Source organism: Stegostoma tigrinum, chromosome 31 (genome assembly GCF_030684315.1).
Source record: "Stegostoma tigrinum isolate sSteTig4 chromosome 31, sSteTig4.hap1, whole genome shotgun sequence".
Taxonomy (NCBI): domain Eukaryota; kingdom Metazoa; phylum Chordata; class Chondrichthyes; order Orectolobiformes; family Stegostomatidae; genus Stegostoma; species Stegostoma tigrinum.
Genome location: NC_081384.1, coordinates 2,062,510 through 2,082,516, shown reverse-complemented (window position 1 = coordinate 2,082,516; position 20,007 = coordinate 2,062,510). Strand labels below are relative to the sequence as shown.

The 20,007-nt window shown below is 40.9% G+C and overlaps 1 protein-coding gene across 3 annotated transcripts in view; it reads left to right on the top strand.

Annotated features, from left to right (window-relative positions):
- The first annotated feature begins 682 nt into the window (after nt 1-682).
- Nucleotides 683-20,007, top strand: part of smarce1 (SWI/SNF related, matrix associated, actin dependent regulator of chromatin, subfamily e, member 1) — a 67,382-nt gene continuing 48,057 nt past the window's right edge. The window contains exons 1-4 of one of the 3 annotated variants that reach the window (XM_048560721.2): nt 683-912; nt 4,562-4,593; nt 7,135-7,178; nt 19,624-19,728. In XM_048560721.2, coding sequence (XP_048416678.1) covers nt 4,587-4,593; nt 7,135-7,178; nt 19,624-19,728 — 156 coding nt within the window. In that variant the 5' untranslated portion in view covers nt 683-912; nt 4,562-4,586. The remainder of the gene's footprint in view (nt 913-4,561; nt 4,594-7,134; nt 7,179-19,623; nt 19,729-20,007) is intronic. The other 2 variants (XM_048560719.2, XM_048560720.2) reach the window with 2 other exon arrangements.

Genomic DNA, 20,007 nt, shown 5'->3' with positions numbered 1-20,007 from the left:
ACTAAATTGCAGATTTTATTAGTCACCAGCAACTGTACAAGGTGTAAATTGATTAGTGTTGGGTACGTTGATTGTGTTTCGATATTGTCCCTTACCTGTTAGATTTCAGTGACTATTTGACATGTTCCCAGTCCTGCAGCAAATTAAAATTAACATTTCTCAAGATAAGGAGATTTCTCAGTGAGACTGGGGACAAAATAAATCAGTCTTACAGAAACAATACAGCATATGCACTTTAGGTCAGACATGCATTCTATTTGAAGAACCACAGTAGATTTATTGTCTGTAGCAGCACATTCTTAGAAAAATGTTTTCCATTAAAAAGGAAATTATTAGCTTATAACACCTATACAAAGACTCAAAACAACTGATGTTGTAACTATATTACAACTGCGCTTATTTAATTTATAGAAGGGAACTTTATTTGGAGGCTCGAATGTACGGTTGCTACTCACACTGACATTTGGCCTTGGGTCGGCACAGTTGGAAAGAGGTTCGCAGATTCGGCGGAACTGTTTATTACTTTATAAAATTCTGCCAGGCCCAAGGTGGGAGTGTACTGGGGGAAGATCAAGTCCACCCGAGGCGGCGGGTATTCCCCGGGTGTCGGGAAATTTTCATCCGGCAGCCGTGGCCGGGTTTTGTTTGTGTGGAATGTGCGAGCTCGGCGCCCCCGGACAATAGGAACCCGCTCGCGCTCGGTCCGCGCGCTTCCCGCCCCCCGGCCCCGGGCTTGCGGATCCAGACCCTTCCCCCACCCCCCCCCCCCGGGTACCGGGCTCCGGTCACCGAACTACCCCACCCGACACAGGCCAGCTCCCGGCATCGAGCTCCCTCCCTCCTCGGCCAGGGACACCGACCGCCTCCCCGGGACCGCGGCTCCAGCGGGACACAGGACTCCCCGCCCTCTCCGTGAGTACAGCTTTGATCCCGGGGGGGGGGGATGAACGGGACATCATGAGGGATGAGCTGGGCTGGGGAGGCAGTGAAGGGAGAAGACGGGGGGGAGGGGGATCTCTCCGAGGGTTCACTTTGGGTGGGAAGTGTGGGTGCTGCAGGATGTTGTCATGGACAATATTCCGGAGCTGGGAGGGTGACTGACTCCCAATGAATTAAATCGGGGATAAAGGCTGTCTTGGTAACATTGAGGGGGATGGGTGGAGAGTGACCCAGTTGAAATATTTGGGACTATAAAATGTACGTAGACACACACACAAGATGTTTCTTCCGTAGGACAGTAGGACCAGGCTGTTATCATTCTAATAGTAGTTTAGGACAAAAACAGAAATTGTTGGAGAAGCTGAGCTGGTCAGGCAGAACCTGTTAGCAGAAAAAGTTAACGTTTCCAGTCCGATGATTCTTAATCATAACCTCAGTCGTTTGGGCTTGGCCAGCTCAGTTGAATGGACAGCTGGTTTGTGATGCAGAGTGACATGGACTCTCCTTTTCAACCTCACCCCTAACTTGAGGTGTGATAACCTTTAAGTTAAAGCACTTCTAATCATCTCTGTAATGAAAGAGTAGCCCCATGGTCCTTTGGGGCTATGATTGGTTGGGGACTCATTTCCACTTTACATCATTTTTTTTTCTCCACCATCGGCAACCTCTTTGTCTTTTGTTAGTCAAAAGTATAACAAGTGTTTAAAAAAATTCCAACATCTTTTTAACTCAAAAAATGTCCTAAACTCTCTTTTTTGTCTCCACAGATGCCACAACTGCTGAGTTTCTCCATATTTCTTTGCTATGTTGGCAGTATAAGACAGTCACTAATAAATCCATTTGAGAATTCAGGAAAAATGTCTGCCTGGGGAGTGGTGAGAATTCAGGACTTTGAAAAGCAACACCAACCTGTCATGAGCAATTAGTTCATCTAGGACCGACTATGGAATGAAAGCCTTTTACTTGTATAGTTCCTTTTAAAGTAAAAGGAATATCTCAGATTGTTTTATAGCCAGAGACAGTAGGAACTGCAGATGCTGGAGAATCTGAAACAACAAGGTGTAGAGCTGGATGAACACAGGTCTAGAGGAAGGGTTTAGGCCTGAAACGTCAGCTTTCCTGCTCCTCTGATGCTGCTTGGCCTGCTGTGTTCATCCAGCTCCACACCTTGTTTTATAACCAATCAGTTTATTATATATAGTATATATTTTTGCTATGCAATCACTGCTGTTATGTCAGTAGTATGGTGGCCAATTTGTACATGGCAAATTCCACAATCAGCAGTGTGATAATAGCCAGATTATCAGTTTTTGTTGTGTTGGCCAAATTGGGAATAACAGGGCAAAATTGGGATTATAGAATCAATAGATGTGAAGCTAGAAAAAGACAACACGCTGAGGAGCAGGAAAAAAAGTTTTGGGTCCAAATTGTATAACCTAGTGTCTCCTGACTTCTGATGTTGTCTGCTATAGGGGCGGCACGGTGGCTCAGTGGTTAACACTGCAGCCCCACAGCACCAGGGACCCAGGTTCGATTCCAACCTTGGGCGACTGTCTGTGTGGAGTTTGCACATTCTCCTCATGTCTACTTGGGTTTCTTCTGGGTGCTCCGGTTTCTTCCCGCAGTCCAAAGATGCGCAGGCTAGGTGGCTTGGCCGTGCTAAATTGCCCGTAGTGTTCAGGGGTGTGTGCATTTATAAGGAGGTGGATCTGGGTGGGATGCTTCAAAAGGGCGATGTGGACTTGTTGGGCCGAAGGGCCTGTTTCCACACTGTAGGGAATCTAGTCTAATCTACCTCAATCCAACACCAACACCTTCACATCCTCAGAATAGTGCCATTCACTTGGGAGAATAGATGAAGTCTTTGTTTAATGTTTCATTGGAGGGTACCTTTGCTGTTATAGTACCCCTCAATTAACCTTGCAGAAATCTCAGGAGTGGGATTTGAACACAGAATCTTCTTGCCCAAAGGGGAAGGTATTACCTGTTGAGCCATGGCTAATGTGTGGTGTCCATTGGTATTATTGTGGCTTTCTCAGCTTGAGGCAGAGTGTAGTGCAGGCAGAGCAATTTCCCAAATGTCTTTGCTGTTAAGGCAGAAGATTTTAAATGAAAATGCAGGCATTCTCCTTAATTTCTTGCTGAAGAAACATTAAATCTGATGAAAACATGGCTATTTTCTGTCAAATGTTTGTGTTCTTCCCTTTGTTCTGTTCTCATGGCACTGTAACTTGTCAAAGTTGAGGTACTTTTCTCTCCCCGAACATTTTTGCACTCTATCTATGTCTCTGTCCGTATCTCTATCTCTCTCTCATATCTCCTTGCTTCAGTGGCTAACTGCAAGTCTTGGCCTAGATCCTTGGATCCCTGAATTGGGATATGACTCATGACTTTGGAGTACGCGCTGAGTGTTGCTGAACAAAAAGACATGATCTTGAACTTTTCCATCTTAGACTTGGTCAGCACAGATGTAAGAATATTCCCAGATTTCAAAGGGAGCAATGTTTATACCACATGAGAAACAGAGTGCTGATTGGTTCACAGGTTAACTGACTGTTCAAGGCAATGCCATGAGGAGTACACCAGGGAACAGTGTCCCCAGACTCTTGTTTATTTGAATAGGTGCAGTGTCTGTACAAGTTAATTTTGCTTGCGGGGAGTCAAATATATATGGAGCTTCCAGCAAGTGTAAGTGAACCACATTGTGAGATACACTGATAATCTTAAATTGGTTGTTAGTGTAATTCTTTTCACGCTGGGGATTGTACAGTAAATATTGCTCCACTTGAATTATCACATTGATGTTGGAAACTGTATTGAGTTTTGCAAGCACAGGGTGGTCAGTACTGCATCTGTTGTTTACAGCTGAAAGAATATGCCATTTTGCGTAACACTGTGGTACTCTTAACTTTCCATGATAATTTGAGGTAGAGTAGGCAGTTTTCAGGACTAGACTTATTTATGATTTTGGAGATTTTTAACATACAGTGGAGAACGATCATTAGTCAGGATTAGAATGGGACTCTAAGGGTTGCTAGAGCCATGTATGTTTCTGCGCAGGCATTGGTCCTCTGTAGGCAAAGATATTTGCCTAGCCATTGTACTTTTTAAAAATGAAATCAAAGGCTTTCAGGTCTCTGGCCCATTTCTCGTGGCACATCTTGACCAATCCGAATGGACTTGTCTGACTTGAATTTAAGCAAAACCTTGGGGTAACTGCTCACTGATGAGTTCTCAATGAAAATGCCTCTGTCAGAGTACATTTGCCAAACAAACAGCACCCTGTTCCACTTGCAGTATAAATTGTAAATAAATCCCTTTAGTATTTGAAATTCTGACCGATGAGTGCGTGATGAAAAGCTTCATCAGCATGTCTTGTTTTAGTAACACTCCTGACTTTTGACTAACCCTTTGAGTCAAGTTGAGTGTAATTCCCTGTAAAAATGTCCTTCCAAGCTATGATGCATTTTGAGCTCCAAGACCTTGTTCTTCATTCCGAATCTATGTTGGTCATCGAAGGCCTTCTCTAAATGTGAGCCTTCTTCATCTAAGAAATAAGTGGACTAAACATGCAGTTTCTGAAAGATTTTGCTTTACTGATGTGTTTTTCCTTCTATTTCAGATTCTAAGAGGTTGGTGGCATCATCATGTCAAGTAAGCAAAACAATTGTGATTTTGCATTTGTTTTTGAATGAAAGTGCAAATGTTGGCTATAACATTTAGAAAATATAGAATTTGTCAAAGTGACTTGGAACTTTATTTACATTGGGTAGTGGAAGGTTTTGTGAGGAGCTGGTTCAGGACTGTTCTTTCCTCCACCTGCACCCTTGAAATCTGATTTATATCGAAGTTGATCCTGTGATTATTACTGTGGTAATCTTGATTAATGTTATAAAACAAAATCTTTTCCTTCACTATGAAAACAACTTCTCACTCCTTATTTTCTTACTGTGGATCCAGGGCTCATTGTCACTGTTTTAATTAAATCGCCACATTCGCCTGTTTTCCATAGTGACTGCTACATTTACAGATTGGCAGAAATACTAGCAGCCTGATTGGTTTGATTGCCAATTAAATGCACTATAATGTACGTAAGCTGTGATCTGCACCTAAATGATCCATTTTCTTTTACAAACCACAAGAGCACATGCGGCAGTTAATACCAACCTGCTGGATCTGCTAATGAAAGATCAGCCACTTATGATTGAGTATGCTGTTTCGTCGCAGTGCAACATTTCTTTCGAGTTTTTATCATTTGTCATTCAAATCCACTTTCTTGGGAAATTGCTCTTTACATGTCTTACGTTTTTAACCTAATGTTTTGTGCACATTACTGACTTCAACAATGTCATGATTTTTAATTCTAGTAACTATTCTTTTCAAAGTAGTTTAATATGATTAGAGGACTGAAGACATACGAGGACCAGGAAGGTTTTTTGTTCTCCAGCCTATAAGTACCAGCATCAGATATAACTCTTTGCTGCCCTACTCGAAACCAGTTAACTGAAAGTCGCACTGCTTTGGATACTGGATCATCCTATTGTGAATGGCTGTGTTCCATATTGTGTAATTTAGTTTTCAACCATGAGCTACCAAGCGGTGTGTTTTTTAACTATAATTTAAACACAGACTTTTTGTTGAATAGTTCTTCAGATTTAAAAAAAAGCCATTTGTTGAGTACCAAGTGTTGTCAGGCTTACGATTGCAATTATTTAATCATTTTTCATTGTTAACTCTGTTTAGATTAGTCTCTAATTGCTCATTGTTTCTGTGGGCAATCTGTATCCATTTTGGTGGCATATTGTTGTAGTTGTTTGTACTGGTGGTTGAAGGGGGAAGACAGGAAGTAATAATAATTGGAGCATGTATGTAATTACATGCAAAAGTGCTCCAGTGCAGGGAAGATGTGTATGTGAATATTTATACTTACATTTTGGAATATTGAAACACACTGCATGATTTTAATTTTGATAGATAAACTGATGTATCACAAACATATACACAAGACCAATTCCAAATCAAATATTTTGGTTTTGGATGCAATGTTAAACTGTCTCAGATGGTTGTAAAAAGAAAATCCCCATGTCATTAGTTAGATAAAAACAGGGAAGTTCTTCTTAGTTGACATTTATTCTTCAACTGAGATCACTTCACGGAATGTCTGCCCGTCAACACGTTGCCTTTTGTGGGATTCTGATCTATGCAAGTTACCAGAGATTTCCTACACTGTGACAGTGACTACGCTTAAGGCCTGCTGAAGTACTGCAGACTCCTAAAACCTGCTATGGAAACGTAATTCTGTATTTTCTTTCAATATTTTCTAATAAGGCAGATCATTATAATTCTCTATCCAGCAAATATTTCTCCTCCTGTCACCAAGTACAATTTCTTTCTAATTGTTTTCATTTCAATTAATCCATTTACTTTGTGTTGCTTTGCTGCTTTAAATCTTTGAGATTGAAATGTAAACTCTTTCATCACAGTTCGAGCTCCCAGTGCTGATTTTAGACTCATCTATTCTGCTGGCTTCTCCCCCTCTCAGTATTCAATTGTTGTGTTTATAGTTCCAAATGGGAAGTTAAGAGGAAAATATGCTACTTAAGTGCCACAGATCTGGAAAGGGATGGAGTTATATCAGGTAGAAATACACTCGTATGCTGCTACTGCTTGACCCAGCATGTGAGGGAGGAAAAAAAGTCTCAGGAGTTTGTGGCACCACCGATACACAGCCTGTTGCTGACAGCTCTTTGCCAATGGCACTCCTTAACCATGTATTGCCAAGTGTGTAAGATCTCTTCAGGTTGCTTGTCCTCCTCTTTGGAAAGTTTGTGTCTGCCTATATGAATCATCTCCTAAAGTGATAGCTCAGACCCGGAATTCTCCCTGCGTAGCCAAGCTTAAATAAATAAAGAGGGAATTCTTCCAACATGGAGTTTTGTTGGAGCTCTGGAAATCTCTTCAGAAACTCTATCCCTTATTGAATGAATTACACTGGAAGCATGGGCACTTGGTTGAAATATTAAAATGTACTTGGCACCAATAGAATTCTTTTTGGTAGCAGGTACTGCCTTCAGGGAGGTTAATTAAAGATTTAAGACATCTCATGAGACAGAATACGATTGGTTAGGATTTTCCTATTGTTGTGATGTGCCCATAAAACAGAATTATACATTTTATTACTTTCTTCTCTTACAGAAAGACCATCTTATGCACCACCCCCTGCTCCTGCTCCCACCACTGTAAGTTTATGTTTTTGTTTTTAATTAAAAACACAATCTTAAGTTGAATGACTTTTAACTTTTTTACATAACTGATTCTTGAATCATGAGATGTGGTGCTGGCTTGAACTGGTGGGTCAAAGTGTTATCCTTGGCCAGAACCAGACACAAATGTTGTCATTGCGAATGGTTTAATCTTTTTTGTACAAAAGGTGGGAATTGATGCATGACATAGTGTCATGTCTATTATACAATGGTCTCTAGAAGAGTCTCTTGGTTGTGGAATGAGAGAAAGTGGAAGAACGGGTACTTGGAAAGTTTTGCTGTATCAATATTCTTTTATAGTTAATCAGATAAAATACTTATGTTGCAAAATAAATTAATGTGCAAGTATACTTAAAGACCGTTAAAGAAGAAAGATGCATTCGTAGATTGTATAACTTCAAGACTTTGTGAAATAGCACTCGTGAGTGTCATTTTGCAGCCTGTTTGTGACTTGGCAGAATGTTTTGTTCTGATAGTATGTACGGTTATTTTTCTAATTAAATGAGAGATTTTTATATAATCTTAACTGAGGGAGTTAGGGGACTACCCTGATTATGTGTAGGTTGGTAGCTGAAGGGTGTAGATTATGCATAGATGGTTAAGTAATCTATGGAGATTGAGTAAAAGGTTTTTACTTTTAAGTGTTACAGGAACAGCTGGTACTAGATATTGGATTTGACCAATAATTTAAACAAAATTATAAGACAAAAAAGTGCTGAATTAGGCCAGTCGTCCATAAAAAAACTGCTCTGCCAGTTGATTATGGCTGATATGTTTCTCAACCCCATTCTTCTACCTTCGCCATGTAACCTTTTGATCCCCTTACTCATGAAGAGCCTATTTATCTCTGGCTTAAATGCACTCAGTGACCTGACCTACACAGATTTCAGCATCAGTGAGTTTCACTGGTTAACCACCCTCTGGCTGAAGAAATTCCTCCTCATGTCAGTTTTAAAGGACTGCATAGGAGGCTGCTAAGTAAGATAAGAGGTCATGGTGCTAAGGGCAAGGTACAGGCATGAATAGTGGATCGGCTGACTGGTGAGTCGCTTCTGAGAAGGTGATCTCGGTTATTAGTGTCTCCTACTACTCAACGCCCACTCTATCCAGGTCTGTCAGTTTTCTGTAAGTTTCTCTGCGCACCCCCTCCTTATCCTTCTAAACTACCATCGACTGCAGACTCAGAGTCCTCAACAGCTTCTCATATGACAAGTTCTTTATTCCTGGGATCATTCTTGTGAACCTCTTCTGGACTTTCTTCCAGACCAGCTCATCCTTCCTTAGGTAGAGTCCTAAATAGCTCGAGATATGCCGAATGTGGTCTGACCAGAGTCATATACAGCTTCAGCAGTAAATCATGCAGTTGTATTCTAGCCCCATTGAAAGGAATGCTAATATTGCATATGCCTTTCTAGCTGCCAACAAATCCTGCTTGTTAACCTTAAGAGAATCCTGAATTAGCATTCCCAAGCCCACTTGTGCTTCAGAGTTTCGAAACCTTTCCCTATTTAGAAAAGAGTCTATACTTCTATTTTTCCTACAAAATTGCACAACCTCACATTTTACCACTTTGATTTCTGTCTGTCATTTCTTTGCCTGTTCAGGTCCTTCTGCAGCTTCTGTGCCTCCTGTTCTTCACCCGTCATTGTGTCATTTGTAAACTTAGGAGCAGTTCCCTCAGTTCCTTCATCAAGGTCATGAATGTATAACATGAATAGTTATAGTTCCAACACTGATCTGTACTGATCCCCACTAATTACTGGCTATTGTCCTGAAAAAGAACCCTATGTCCCTGCTCTTTGACTTCTGCCAGCCAGCCAATCCACCATCCGTGCCTGTACCTTGCTCCTAGCACCATGACCTCTTATCTTATTTAGCAGCCTCCTATGCAGTATGTTGTCAAAGGGATTCTGAAATGGAAGTAGTATTTTCTATTAAAAGATGCCATACCTGATGAAGAGAATGATGGAATCCTGTTTCCATATTTATTCTTAAAGTTGTCAGAGGTTTTCTAAAAACACTAGCTTAGACAAATTGTCATATAATGACAGAAAATCCACCATCCATTAGAGCCAGCATGAAGGCTTTGCAAGTGTTAACAACATTAGATGAATGTGTATTGATGGTTAAGTCTGGCTGTTGGTTAATCTGACCTTTTGAGCCTGTGGTTCTTTGGATATTTCAACATTGTCATGATGTTTCAGTTTTGCAGCTGCTGAACGGCTTTTTGAAGTATTAGAATCTTGATCACTCTGATTTCAGTGTGCCTGTACTTAGAAAGGAGAAAAATTTCAGTTTAAATATTAGTTTTCTTGGCTTTTATATATTTGACATTTGCAATGAATGTTTCATTCTTACCTTTATTTTACTCGTGCAGTGATCCAACTCTGAAAGTAATTTCATGCATGGAATATTTGGGATTTAAATTTTAGAGAGTTGCAGTTTTGTTTTTGGTTTGAAGCCCTTGAACTTAAAAGTTGATAGGTAAATGTTAATCTTGTGCAGTGATGTAGAATAGAGGATATTAGATTGGCTACTCATTATACTCGGCGATTGATACTTCAGTTCCTCTGTACTTAGTAGAATTATGTGTCAGATGTTGTAGTCAGTCAGATATCCTCCATTTTGTGCCACCCTCCTATCTTCACTTTCTGAGATAAATTTCTGTCATTGTGTATGTTGACATTTGGAATGAAATAGTTGTCTTGGACAACCTGCTTCCAGACTAATGTAAGTTCGGAACTAGAATTAGTCTGTTAAAGTTTTATTGATTGGGTGATTTTGTACCACCTCCTGCTGAATTTGCTGTCAAGAGCTGGTGATATGTGTATATGCTTATTATCTGTTTCTCCAGCTACAGTATGGTTGTAGATTTTGGCAGACATTTCAGAATGGATACTAGACTGTTGGTTTTAATGTTTCAAGATTGATGGGTTTTCTTGAGTATTAAATGATTTTGGAAAAGTTGTGACACTGTAAAATAAGGTGCCGTGCTAAAATATGAAGTTTGGTTCATCTGTGATATTTAAGTTGCTGAGCTCTCTGTACAGATTTTAAAAATGTAAATGCTGGAAATCCACTGCTGTTTCATTCAGAAATACAGAAAGCACAGTAAGTTTGTTTTGAGTGGGAACATCATCTAAATGTTCTGATATGAACATGTAAACAGTACTTTTTCAAATGCTGATGAATCCGATTATTTCTAACATTGTCAGTTATTATTGTTACTTTCTCAAAATAAGCTGTTGGACCCTATATGGTGAGTCATAGTATGAGTCTTCTTTCCCACCCGGCAATATTATTTGACTTATTGTTTGTGGTTCCTACACATCAGTTTTGTGGCTGGGGTGATTGGTCCATTAGGGATCTTCCATTGTGGTATAAGAGTTAACAAGGTGTAGAGCTGGTTAAACACAGCAGGCCAAGCAGCATCAGACGACCAGGAAAGCTGATGTTTCAGGCCTGGACCCTCCTTCAGAAATGGGGGAGGGGAAGGGGGTTTTGTAATAAATGGGGAGAGAAGGAGAGGCAGATAGAAGATGTGGAGAGGAGACAAACAGGCCAAAGAGGTGGGGATGGAGCCAATAAGGGTGAGTGTAGGATAGGTCAAGGTGGCAGGATGAGGCTAGGAGATGGGAGTGGGGCTTGAGATGGGAGGAGAGGATGGGTGGGAAGAAGGACAGGTTAGGGAGGCACGGACAAGCAAAGCTGGGCTGGTTTTTGGATGTGACGGGGAAGGGGAGATTTTGAAGCTTGTGAAGTCCACATTGATGCAGTTGAGCTGTAGGGTTCCCAAGTAGAATATGAGGTGCTGTTCCTGCAACCTTCGGGTGGCATCATGTGCCACTGCAGGAGGCCCAGGATGGACATTCCATCTGAGGAATGGAAGGGGGAGTGGAAACGGTTCGTGACTGGGAGGTACAGTTGTTTATTGCAAACCTAGTGTAGGTGTTCCACAAAGCAGTCCCCAAGCCTCCGCTTGGTTTCCCAGATGTAGAGGAGGCCACAATGGGTACAGCGGGTGCAGTATACCACATTGGCAGATGTGCAGGTGGAGGGGTGAGGTATAGGGGCAGGTGTAGCACTTCCTGCAGTTGCAAGGAAAAGTACCAGGTGTGGTGAGCATGGATGGGAGTGTGGAGCAGACAAAGGAGTCTCAGAGAGAGTGGCCCGTCTGGAAAGCAGATAAGGGTGGGGATGGAAAAATGTCTTTGGTGGTGGGGTTGGACTGCAGATGGCAGAAGTGTCAGAGGATGATGCGTTGGATCCAGAGGTTGTTGGGATGGTACATGTGGATGAGGGGGATTCTGTTTTGGTTGTTATTGCAGGGAGGGGTTGTGTGGGATGAGTCAAGGGGAATGTTTTTTTTGTAGATGATGAAGCTGATGCACCTTCTGTCATAATCTCTGTTTACCCTGACCAAGGTCCTAAGGCAAAGTTCCAAAAGCAGAAATTTTGGAAAAGCTGAGCAGGTCAGGCAGCATCTGGGGAGAGAAATCAGAGTACGTGTTTCGGGTCTAGTGACCTGTCCTCTGAACTGTAGTGGAGTTGTTCTCCGTGTGGAATTGAGTGTGCCAGCCTCCATGCTGTTACTGTGTGTCATGGTACAATGATCATAGTGGGTGCATGTTGTGAAGAGATGGATGCTTTTTCTCCTGGATGCTGCGTAAAGAGCCTACATTAAAACCTTTTGTCAGAATTCATCAGGCAAACAATTTGAGGGAGGGAGAGAGAGTGACATCTGAAATATAAATGCAGTACCCCTGCTGGTGTTAAGAACACTTTGTTATACAAATTATGGCCATGTGACTATAAAGAAAAAATGTGATTCAAGTTTAGTTACACAAGAGAAATTATGCCCAGTCATTTTTATTTCAATAGGCTTGCACTTAACAGAATTAAAGTTTCCAACAGGTGTTGCAAGAGAATAGACTATGTGTGGAAATATGAGTAACAAACAGCTTATAGTTACACTGTGCTCTGGCTATTTATATTTAAAATGTGGAGTGAAAGAGGGAAGGTTTAATCCTGAGGGGTTATTGCCCTGTTTTGTGAATATATTATAGCCTCGATTTTCTGATTTTTGTGTTTTCGTATCATGGACTGTGACCCATTTAAAATGAGACGTTCACTATCGATGTTAACAATACGTCACTTGGAAAACTTAGGACTAGTTGTCTCTTTGCTTGCACTTGCTTATTATTTACCTTCTCAGTTTAGTTTAATTGACTACGAGCACTTTGCTTCTAAGTGAGTGTTTTGATCAGGAAGAATATTCTGGAGAGCACTTTATTCTTTTTAAAAAATCAAGTAACCAAAAAGCTCAGTCTTGTTGCTTTCTGAAATCCAGCTCACTGAAGCATGACACACCAGAGAGTGATATGTGAAGAGATTTTGGAAGATAAGTAGCCATTTGCTTACTGAGCTCCTCCTTCAAACACTTTAACTTCTATTACCATCTGGCTAGGTTTTGACTATTTCCAGATACCTTGATGTCTACTACATTTTCTGTTGAGCATTGTTCTTCATATCAAGTTTTTAATCTGACATTTTCACTTTTTTAAAATCTGATTCTTCTTTTGTGCAGTATTTTTGAAACAATATTATAAATTTGCCAGATTTTATAAATTTAATTAATTGGGAGTTTAATTGTATCAAATAGTGGATATTAATCGATGTCTCTTGTGTGCTTGTATATTTGTAGGTTGTTTACTAATCGACCTGTTCAGAGATGGTTATTACACACCTCTGGAGCAGGTGGGACTTGAATTAAGAGCAGGTTCAAGGTTCTTGTGGGCACTACTTCTGAGCCAGAAGATCCAGGTTCAACTGTCACCTATCCCAGAGGTGTATTCTAACATATTAGATAGTTTGATTAAAAATAATTTTTGCAGTGGAATGATTGACACAGTTGGCTCAATGGTTGATGTGGATCAGTTTGTATTGACAACATTGGGCTTGGTCTCTGTTTGGCTGGGGTGGGCACAGGACCTGTTTCTGCCTTTGGAGTTTCTGGATTAAGCTCCCATACCTACATATCTTGTGGCGCAACAGTGGTGTCTCCATCTCTGGGTCAGAAGATCCAGTCTCGCTTCTTTTGGATGTGTGTAATCAGATGTCTGAATGGATTGATTAAAAATAATTTTCCTTCCGGAGCAGGTTAAGGGTCTTATGATGTGGTAGCCATGTCCCTACCTCTACCTCTGACAAAAAGTCCAGGTTCAAGTCCCATCTCAGAATGTGATGACTGTAGAGGTGTTACAACACATCTCTGAACAGATTGCTTATTTTTATATTGGAGCATGTTGAAAGATTTGCAGTGCAAAGTTTTGTGAACAAATGGTTGTAAACAATATTCCCTCACCTGTGTGTAGTCTGCACACAGTTGTGCAGCAGTTGTGTATGTGCAGTGTTGGAAATGAACAGACCATGTACAAACAACTCTCCTTTTAAAACACATGCATCAATCTCAGAGAGTGCTTGCCACAATGCTTTTGAAGTTTGAAGAAACATTGCTTGCTGTATGACTATACAAGGCACGGTGACTCAGTAGTTAGCACTACCATCTCACAGTTCCAGCGTGGGGCAATTATATGGAGTTTGCACAATCTCTCCATGTCTACATGAGTTTCCAGTGGGTGATCTGGTTTCCTCCCATAGCCCAAAGATGTGCGGCTTAGGTGTATGGGTCATGCTAAACTGTAGGATTCTGAGTTTGACTTTGATATCCAGCAGTCTGATGTCTTGTCAGCCTTGCATGTGATGAATAATCACGAATGTCATGGATGGGATGAATACCCAATTTCCTAGAGTGGGTGGGAGTCCAAAACTAGAGGACATACATTTAAGGTGAGAGGGAAAAGATTTGTAAAGGTAACTTTTTCACGCACAGGGTGGTGCATGTATGGAATGAGCTGCCAGTGCAAGTGGTGGAGGTAGTTATAGGTACAATTTTCAAAAGCTATCTAGATGGGTATATGAATAGGACCGGTTTGGGGGTGTGCAAATAGGACTAGGTCAGATTGGGATGTCTGGTCAGTGTGGATGAGTTGGATTGAAACGTCTTTTTCTGTGTTGTATGACTAAGTGCCATTTGTGTACACCTTTTATGACATCACTTTGCCAGATCTGACCTGCTAGTAGGACAAAATGTACCTAGAGATGGTGGTAGTTGTATCTGGGACATTGTGAGATTTGATTCTGTAAGCATGACTATGTCGGATTGTGAGATTGCTTTTCCTATAGCCGTGCAAGCCACCAGATGTTGTTAAGGAAGGCATTTACAGATCATTATGGTTTCTAGTGTCCAGGTTGATGCCAGGCTGCCCTTCTTTCCTTTTTGTTTGACTTTTGTAGTGTTTAGATACAATTGAGTGCCCTCTGGGCTATTTCAGGGGACAGTTAAGAGTTGACTATATTGCAGGATCACATGTTGACCAGACCATGTAAGCATGACAGATTTCCTTTCCTGAAGATCATTACTGAACTGGGTGGGTTTTATGACAGTTGACAATGGTTACATAGTCACCATCAAATTAGCTCTTTGAATTTATTACAAATATAAAATAAAGTCCACCACCTGCAACAGTGGGGTTTGAAACAGTATGCCCAGAACATCATCTAGCATCTGCAGCACTTTGCTTTCCCCAGAACATTAACCCGGCATTGTGGCTTACTAGTCTAGTGACATTACCACAATGCCATCAGCATAGGCATCAGATGACAATCTTTAACCTTTCAACCACTGTGTTTATAAGAAAGTAAGGTAACTACTTCTTTGAGGCAAAAATGGATCTTTTGAAACTGCAGAAGTATTACTGAATACAGCAATTGCTACCTAGCTGTGACTTATTGCTCATATTGTGCATTGTCAAATTTGGAATTGAATATTAAACAATGTCCGTAGCAGGTGCAACATTGGTTAGTATTAGTGAATATGTTTTCTATAATGTAAACATTTGGAATATGCAAATGATGCTCACTGCAAGCCATCAGCGTTCATAGTAGCTACTTTTGACATATCCAGAGAACAAAGTATTATGGCATTGCTATTTGCACCTGTTGGTGGGATAGGAATTGAACTTCAGGTTTGTTTTTATTGGGGAATGTTAGACTGTGGAACACTTCAAACTTGCAGTGAAAAGTCTTATTGTTGAGTGCAAAATGACCATGTGTGTGAATCGATGGAAGTGAATAACATATTGAGAACGATGCTGTATGTGTGTATTGAATATTATCTAGATATTCGGAGTAGTTTCAGAGTAATATGCAATGCATTGAAGGTGTACTGCTTTGCCAAATGAATGTGCCAATGTCAATGAATGACATTGTTGTGCTAATCATCCTTTGTTTGGTCCTTATGCAAACATATAAAATAGGAGCAGGAGAAGACCATTCAGCTCCTTGAATCTGTTCTGTTATATAATAAGATCGTGGCTGCTCAGATTTGTATTTAGAATTCAAGTTTCCTTATCTACCTATAAGGAATTTGTCTACCTCTGACTTAAAAATACTTGATTATGCTGGCTTCATCTCCTTCTGAGGCAGGGAGTTCCAAAGTTGCACAGCCCTCAGCGGGAAGCATTTTCATCTCCATCTTCAGTAACCCTTAATTGTAAAATAGTGTCCTGTATTTGTGGACTGAGTCACAATTGAAAATATCTTTTCCACCTTAAGACTTTTCAATGAAGTCACCTCATTCTTCTAGTGGCAACAGGCCCAGCCTGTTCAACCTTTCTTCATAGGACCAAATTTACACCCTGTATTCTAGATATAATCTTACGAATGCCCTGTACAACTGAAGTATAACATCCTGACTCATTACTTCAACTTTCTTATAATAAAGGATAGCATCCCATTTTAGCTTCTTGAATACATATTGTACTTGTGTGTTAACCTTTTTGTGAATCTAACTAGAATGTCTGAATCTCTCTGTACTTGGAATTCCACAATCATTCACATTAAGTCATACTTTACTTTTTCATTCTTCCTACCTAAGCGAACAACTTTACACTTTCCCACATTATACTCAATCTGCTAGATTTTTGGCTCCTTACTCAACTCTGCCCAAAGCTATCTCCAACCTCCTTGTGTCTTCTTCGCAGCATACTTTAATTTGGTGTTTTCTGAAAAGTTAACTACTGTGCTTCACTCTGTTCACCTAAGTGATGTAAATTAGAACATAGAACATAGAACAGTACAGCACAGAACAGGCCCTTCAGCCCACAATGTTGTGCCGACCATTGATCCTCATGTATGCACCCTCAAATTTCTGTGACCATATACATGTCCAGCAGTCTCTTAGATGACCCCAATGACCTTGCTTCCACAACTGCTGCTGGCAACGCATTCCATGCTCTCACAACTCTCTGCGTAAAGAACCTGCCTCTGACATCCCCTTGAGGCACAAGCACGGAGATCTGCAGGACTCCACTTGTCACATCCTGCCAATTATTTATGCATACTCTTTTCTGCCAACAGCCAATCTTCTATCCAAGCTAATATGTTATCAGGAACAAAAACAAAGTTGCTGAAAAAGCTGAGCAGGTCGGGCAGCATCTGTGAAGGTAAAAGCGGAGTTAAAGTATCGGGTCCGGTGATCCTTCCTCAGAACTGATGGTAGCTGGGAATACATCAGTTATTATGCAGAAAATAGGGAGGTGAGTAGGGTGGGCAGTAAACGATAGGATACAGCCTTAAGAGAGACTAAGACAGTTGGACAGACAAAGGAGTTGATGATGATCAGGCTGGGATGGTGAATAGTTGTTAATGGGGTCTATTAGTGACTAACTACAGGTAGTGTGTAATGGCAGGCTATGTGGATAACAAGGTATGGTGTGTAGGGTAGGGACAGTTTAGGCCCTAAAATTATCGAACTCGATATTGAGTCCGGAGGGCGGCGGGGTCCCCAAGCAGAAAATAGGGTTTTGTTCTTCCAACTTGCGTTGAGCTTCATTGGAACACTGCAGCAAGCCAGAGACAGAAATGTTGGCCAGGAAACAGGGTGGTGCGTTAAAGTGGCAGGCAACAAGTAGCTCAGGGTTTTTTTTGCACGCAGAATGTAGATGCTGTGCGAAGTGGTCACCCAGTCAATGCCTTGTTTCCCCAATGTAGAGGAGACCACGTTGTGAGCAGCGAATGCAGTAGACTAGATTCTGTGAAGTGCAGGTGAAGTGTTTCCTATGTTTGGGCCCTTGGACTCTGGAGAGGGAGGAGGTAAAGGGGCAGGTGTTTCATCTTCAGTTACAGGGGAAAGTGCCATAGGGCTATGGGGGGGCTAGTGTTGGGTGTGAAGGAAGTGTGGACCAGGATGTTCCAGAGGGAATGGTCCCTGCAGAAGGCAGACAAGAGAAGAGAGGGAAGGGGAATATGTGTCTGGTGATGGCATCTCGCTAGAGGTGGTGGTAATGGCATCTGATGTCTTCTGGATGTGGATGCTGGTGGGATGGTAGCTAAGGACAAGGGGAACCATATTGGTCTTGCGTGATAATATGTTATTCCATATACCAGAGCTTTTATTTTCTGCAGTAATCATTAAAATACATCTTATCAAATGCTTTCTGGAAATCTGAGTACAGTATGTCTACAGGATCTTTATTAACCAGAGCACATGTTATTCCTTCAAAGAACTCTAGAATGTTGGTTAAACATGATTTTCATTTGATGCCATGCTGACTCTTACGATTACCTCAAGTTTTCTAGACATAATTACTGATTGATTCTAGAACTTGCCCCATGACCAGTATCAAGCAAACTGGCTCAGTAGTTTTCTAGATAACAAGGTGTCGAGCTGGATGAACACAGTCAGCCAAGCAGCATCATAGGAGTAGGAAGGCTGACGTTTCGGGCCTAGATGTCTTTTCCCCCTCTTTAATAGAGGGGTTATATTTGCTCCTATGTGATGCAACTCTCACTGAATTAAAAACCTCCTTTTTTTATTTTTCAACTTTTGGGTTAAAATTTGGTATTGGAAATCTTCACTTATTAACACTCAAAAACTGAGTAGACACTCAATAGGAAAGTAGAGTTTGCAGTGTGGCCTAAAATAACTGATATTGTTAGGATGTGTAGTTTTTACAAAATGATTTGGCAGGAGCTTAAGTGATAATGCCTATTTGGGGTTAGTCAATTTGTTTTTGTTTGCTTTTGAAACCTACCACTGATGCAACATTGCTGTGGAAAAATATTATCTTTTGTTAAGAATGTTGTTACAATAGTTACTGATTTCTGTAAAACCTAACTTTAGGATAGATCAGTTCAAAAGATCTGAAGCAAACATCATTTTATGAGAGCTGGGAGCCTTCATAGTTTAACTCTTCAAAAGTCACTGGAATGTTTGCTGTTCATCCAAAGTGTGTTCCGCCACACTCAACAATACATTCTCAAAAACCTCTTGCATGTCCTCAGGTCAGTAACGTACGGAGCTGAGGTGGTGCAGCTGTGCATTGTTCCTTGTGGGCAATTACAGAGGCCCATTCATTTGGTGGAACCCTCATGATGGAATACACTCTGCCAGTGAAATAGATATCAGATTTTCTATAGTATGGTCAATCCAGTCCCAGTAATTTTGGAGTATTTGTGAAAGAATGTTCAGAGCATTTTTATTTTGTTGTATGTCACCTGCATGACTGAAAGCATTTTAAACTGTTTCACCTTTTTATCAGGAATGTTTTAAAAAATGCTTTTTGGGTGTGTGTAAATCACCGTCCTATTACATAACTGGTCTTTTTATAAGGAGCAGTATTGGCTGAAAAGAAACATTCGTTCTTTATGATGTTTTGTGTTGGGTTTGTCAACGTTCAAGCATCTCCAAGTTCCTCAGTTGTTGCTCCTCTGTTGTTTTACTTTTTGTAGAGAACATATATCACATCCAAGTGGGGCAATTAAATACCCTCTGCAGCACAAAAAGCATTGGTTAAGCATTATAATTCGTTGTAACACCAATTTCAAAGTTAGCGGTTATAGTGTCTTAACTGACCTACTCGATATTTAACTGAACGTTTGAATCATGCTGTTTCCTGGCTGACAGTATCCAGTTGGGATTCTCCTGCACCATTACATGTATGGATTTTCACTCCTGATTAGGTTGTCGTATGTCATACTGTCGCAAAAGAAGGTGGCATGCCTAAAAATAGAAAAGGGAGCATTATTATCAGAGGTCCAAGGGTCGTATTACTTTATGAAAACCTCTTGACTGGAGGGGATGTTGCCACAGAGGTGATAGATGTATCTTGTGGGCATGCTATGTATTCAGAGGAGAGTGGGAAGACACTAGTTTAAGTGTAGTTACAACTGTGCTTTTCCATGCGCAACCATGACTTGTTTAAATTTTTGCCACATTTTTTGTATGCTGACCATTTCATTTCTGTGTTTCTTGTTTGAACTCATTCTCATTCGTGTTTTGTCTCATTTGTTCCATCAGCAAATGCCCAGCACCCCAGGGTTTGTGGGATACAATCCATACAGTCATCTGGCCTACAACAACTACAGGCTGGGAGGGAACCCAGGCACCAACAGCCGGGTCACGGTAGGAGTATTAACTATTGAACTGCAACAAAATCTAAAGGCTAGGCCAGGATTGCGTATGTGCCGAGTCTCTCTACCTGGTAATTTAGAAAGGAAGTGTTTGGCACTCTGTTCTCACAATGTATTGTTCATTTGGGAACACTGCCTCTGGAGGCTAACTTTGGCCACTTCATTAATTAATGTGGGAGTAATGCTAACTCTTCAAGAAAGATAAATGAAAATGTCGGAATATTGGAAATCTAAGATATAAATGGAAAGTCCTGGAACTCTTGGGCATGTC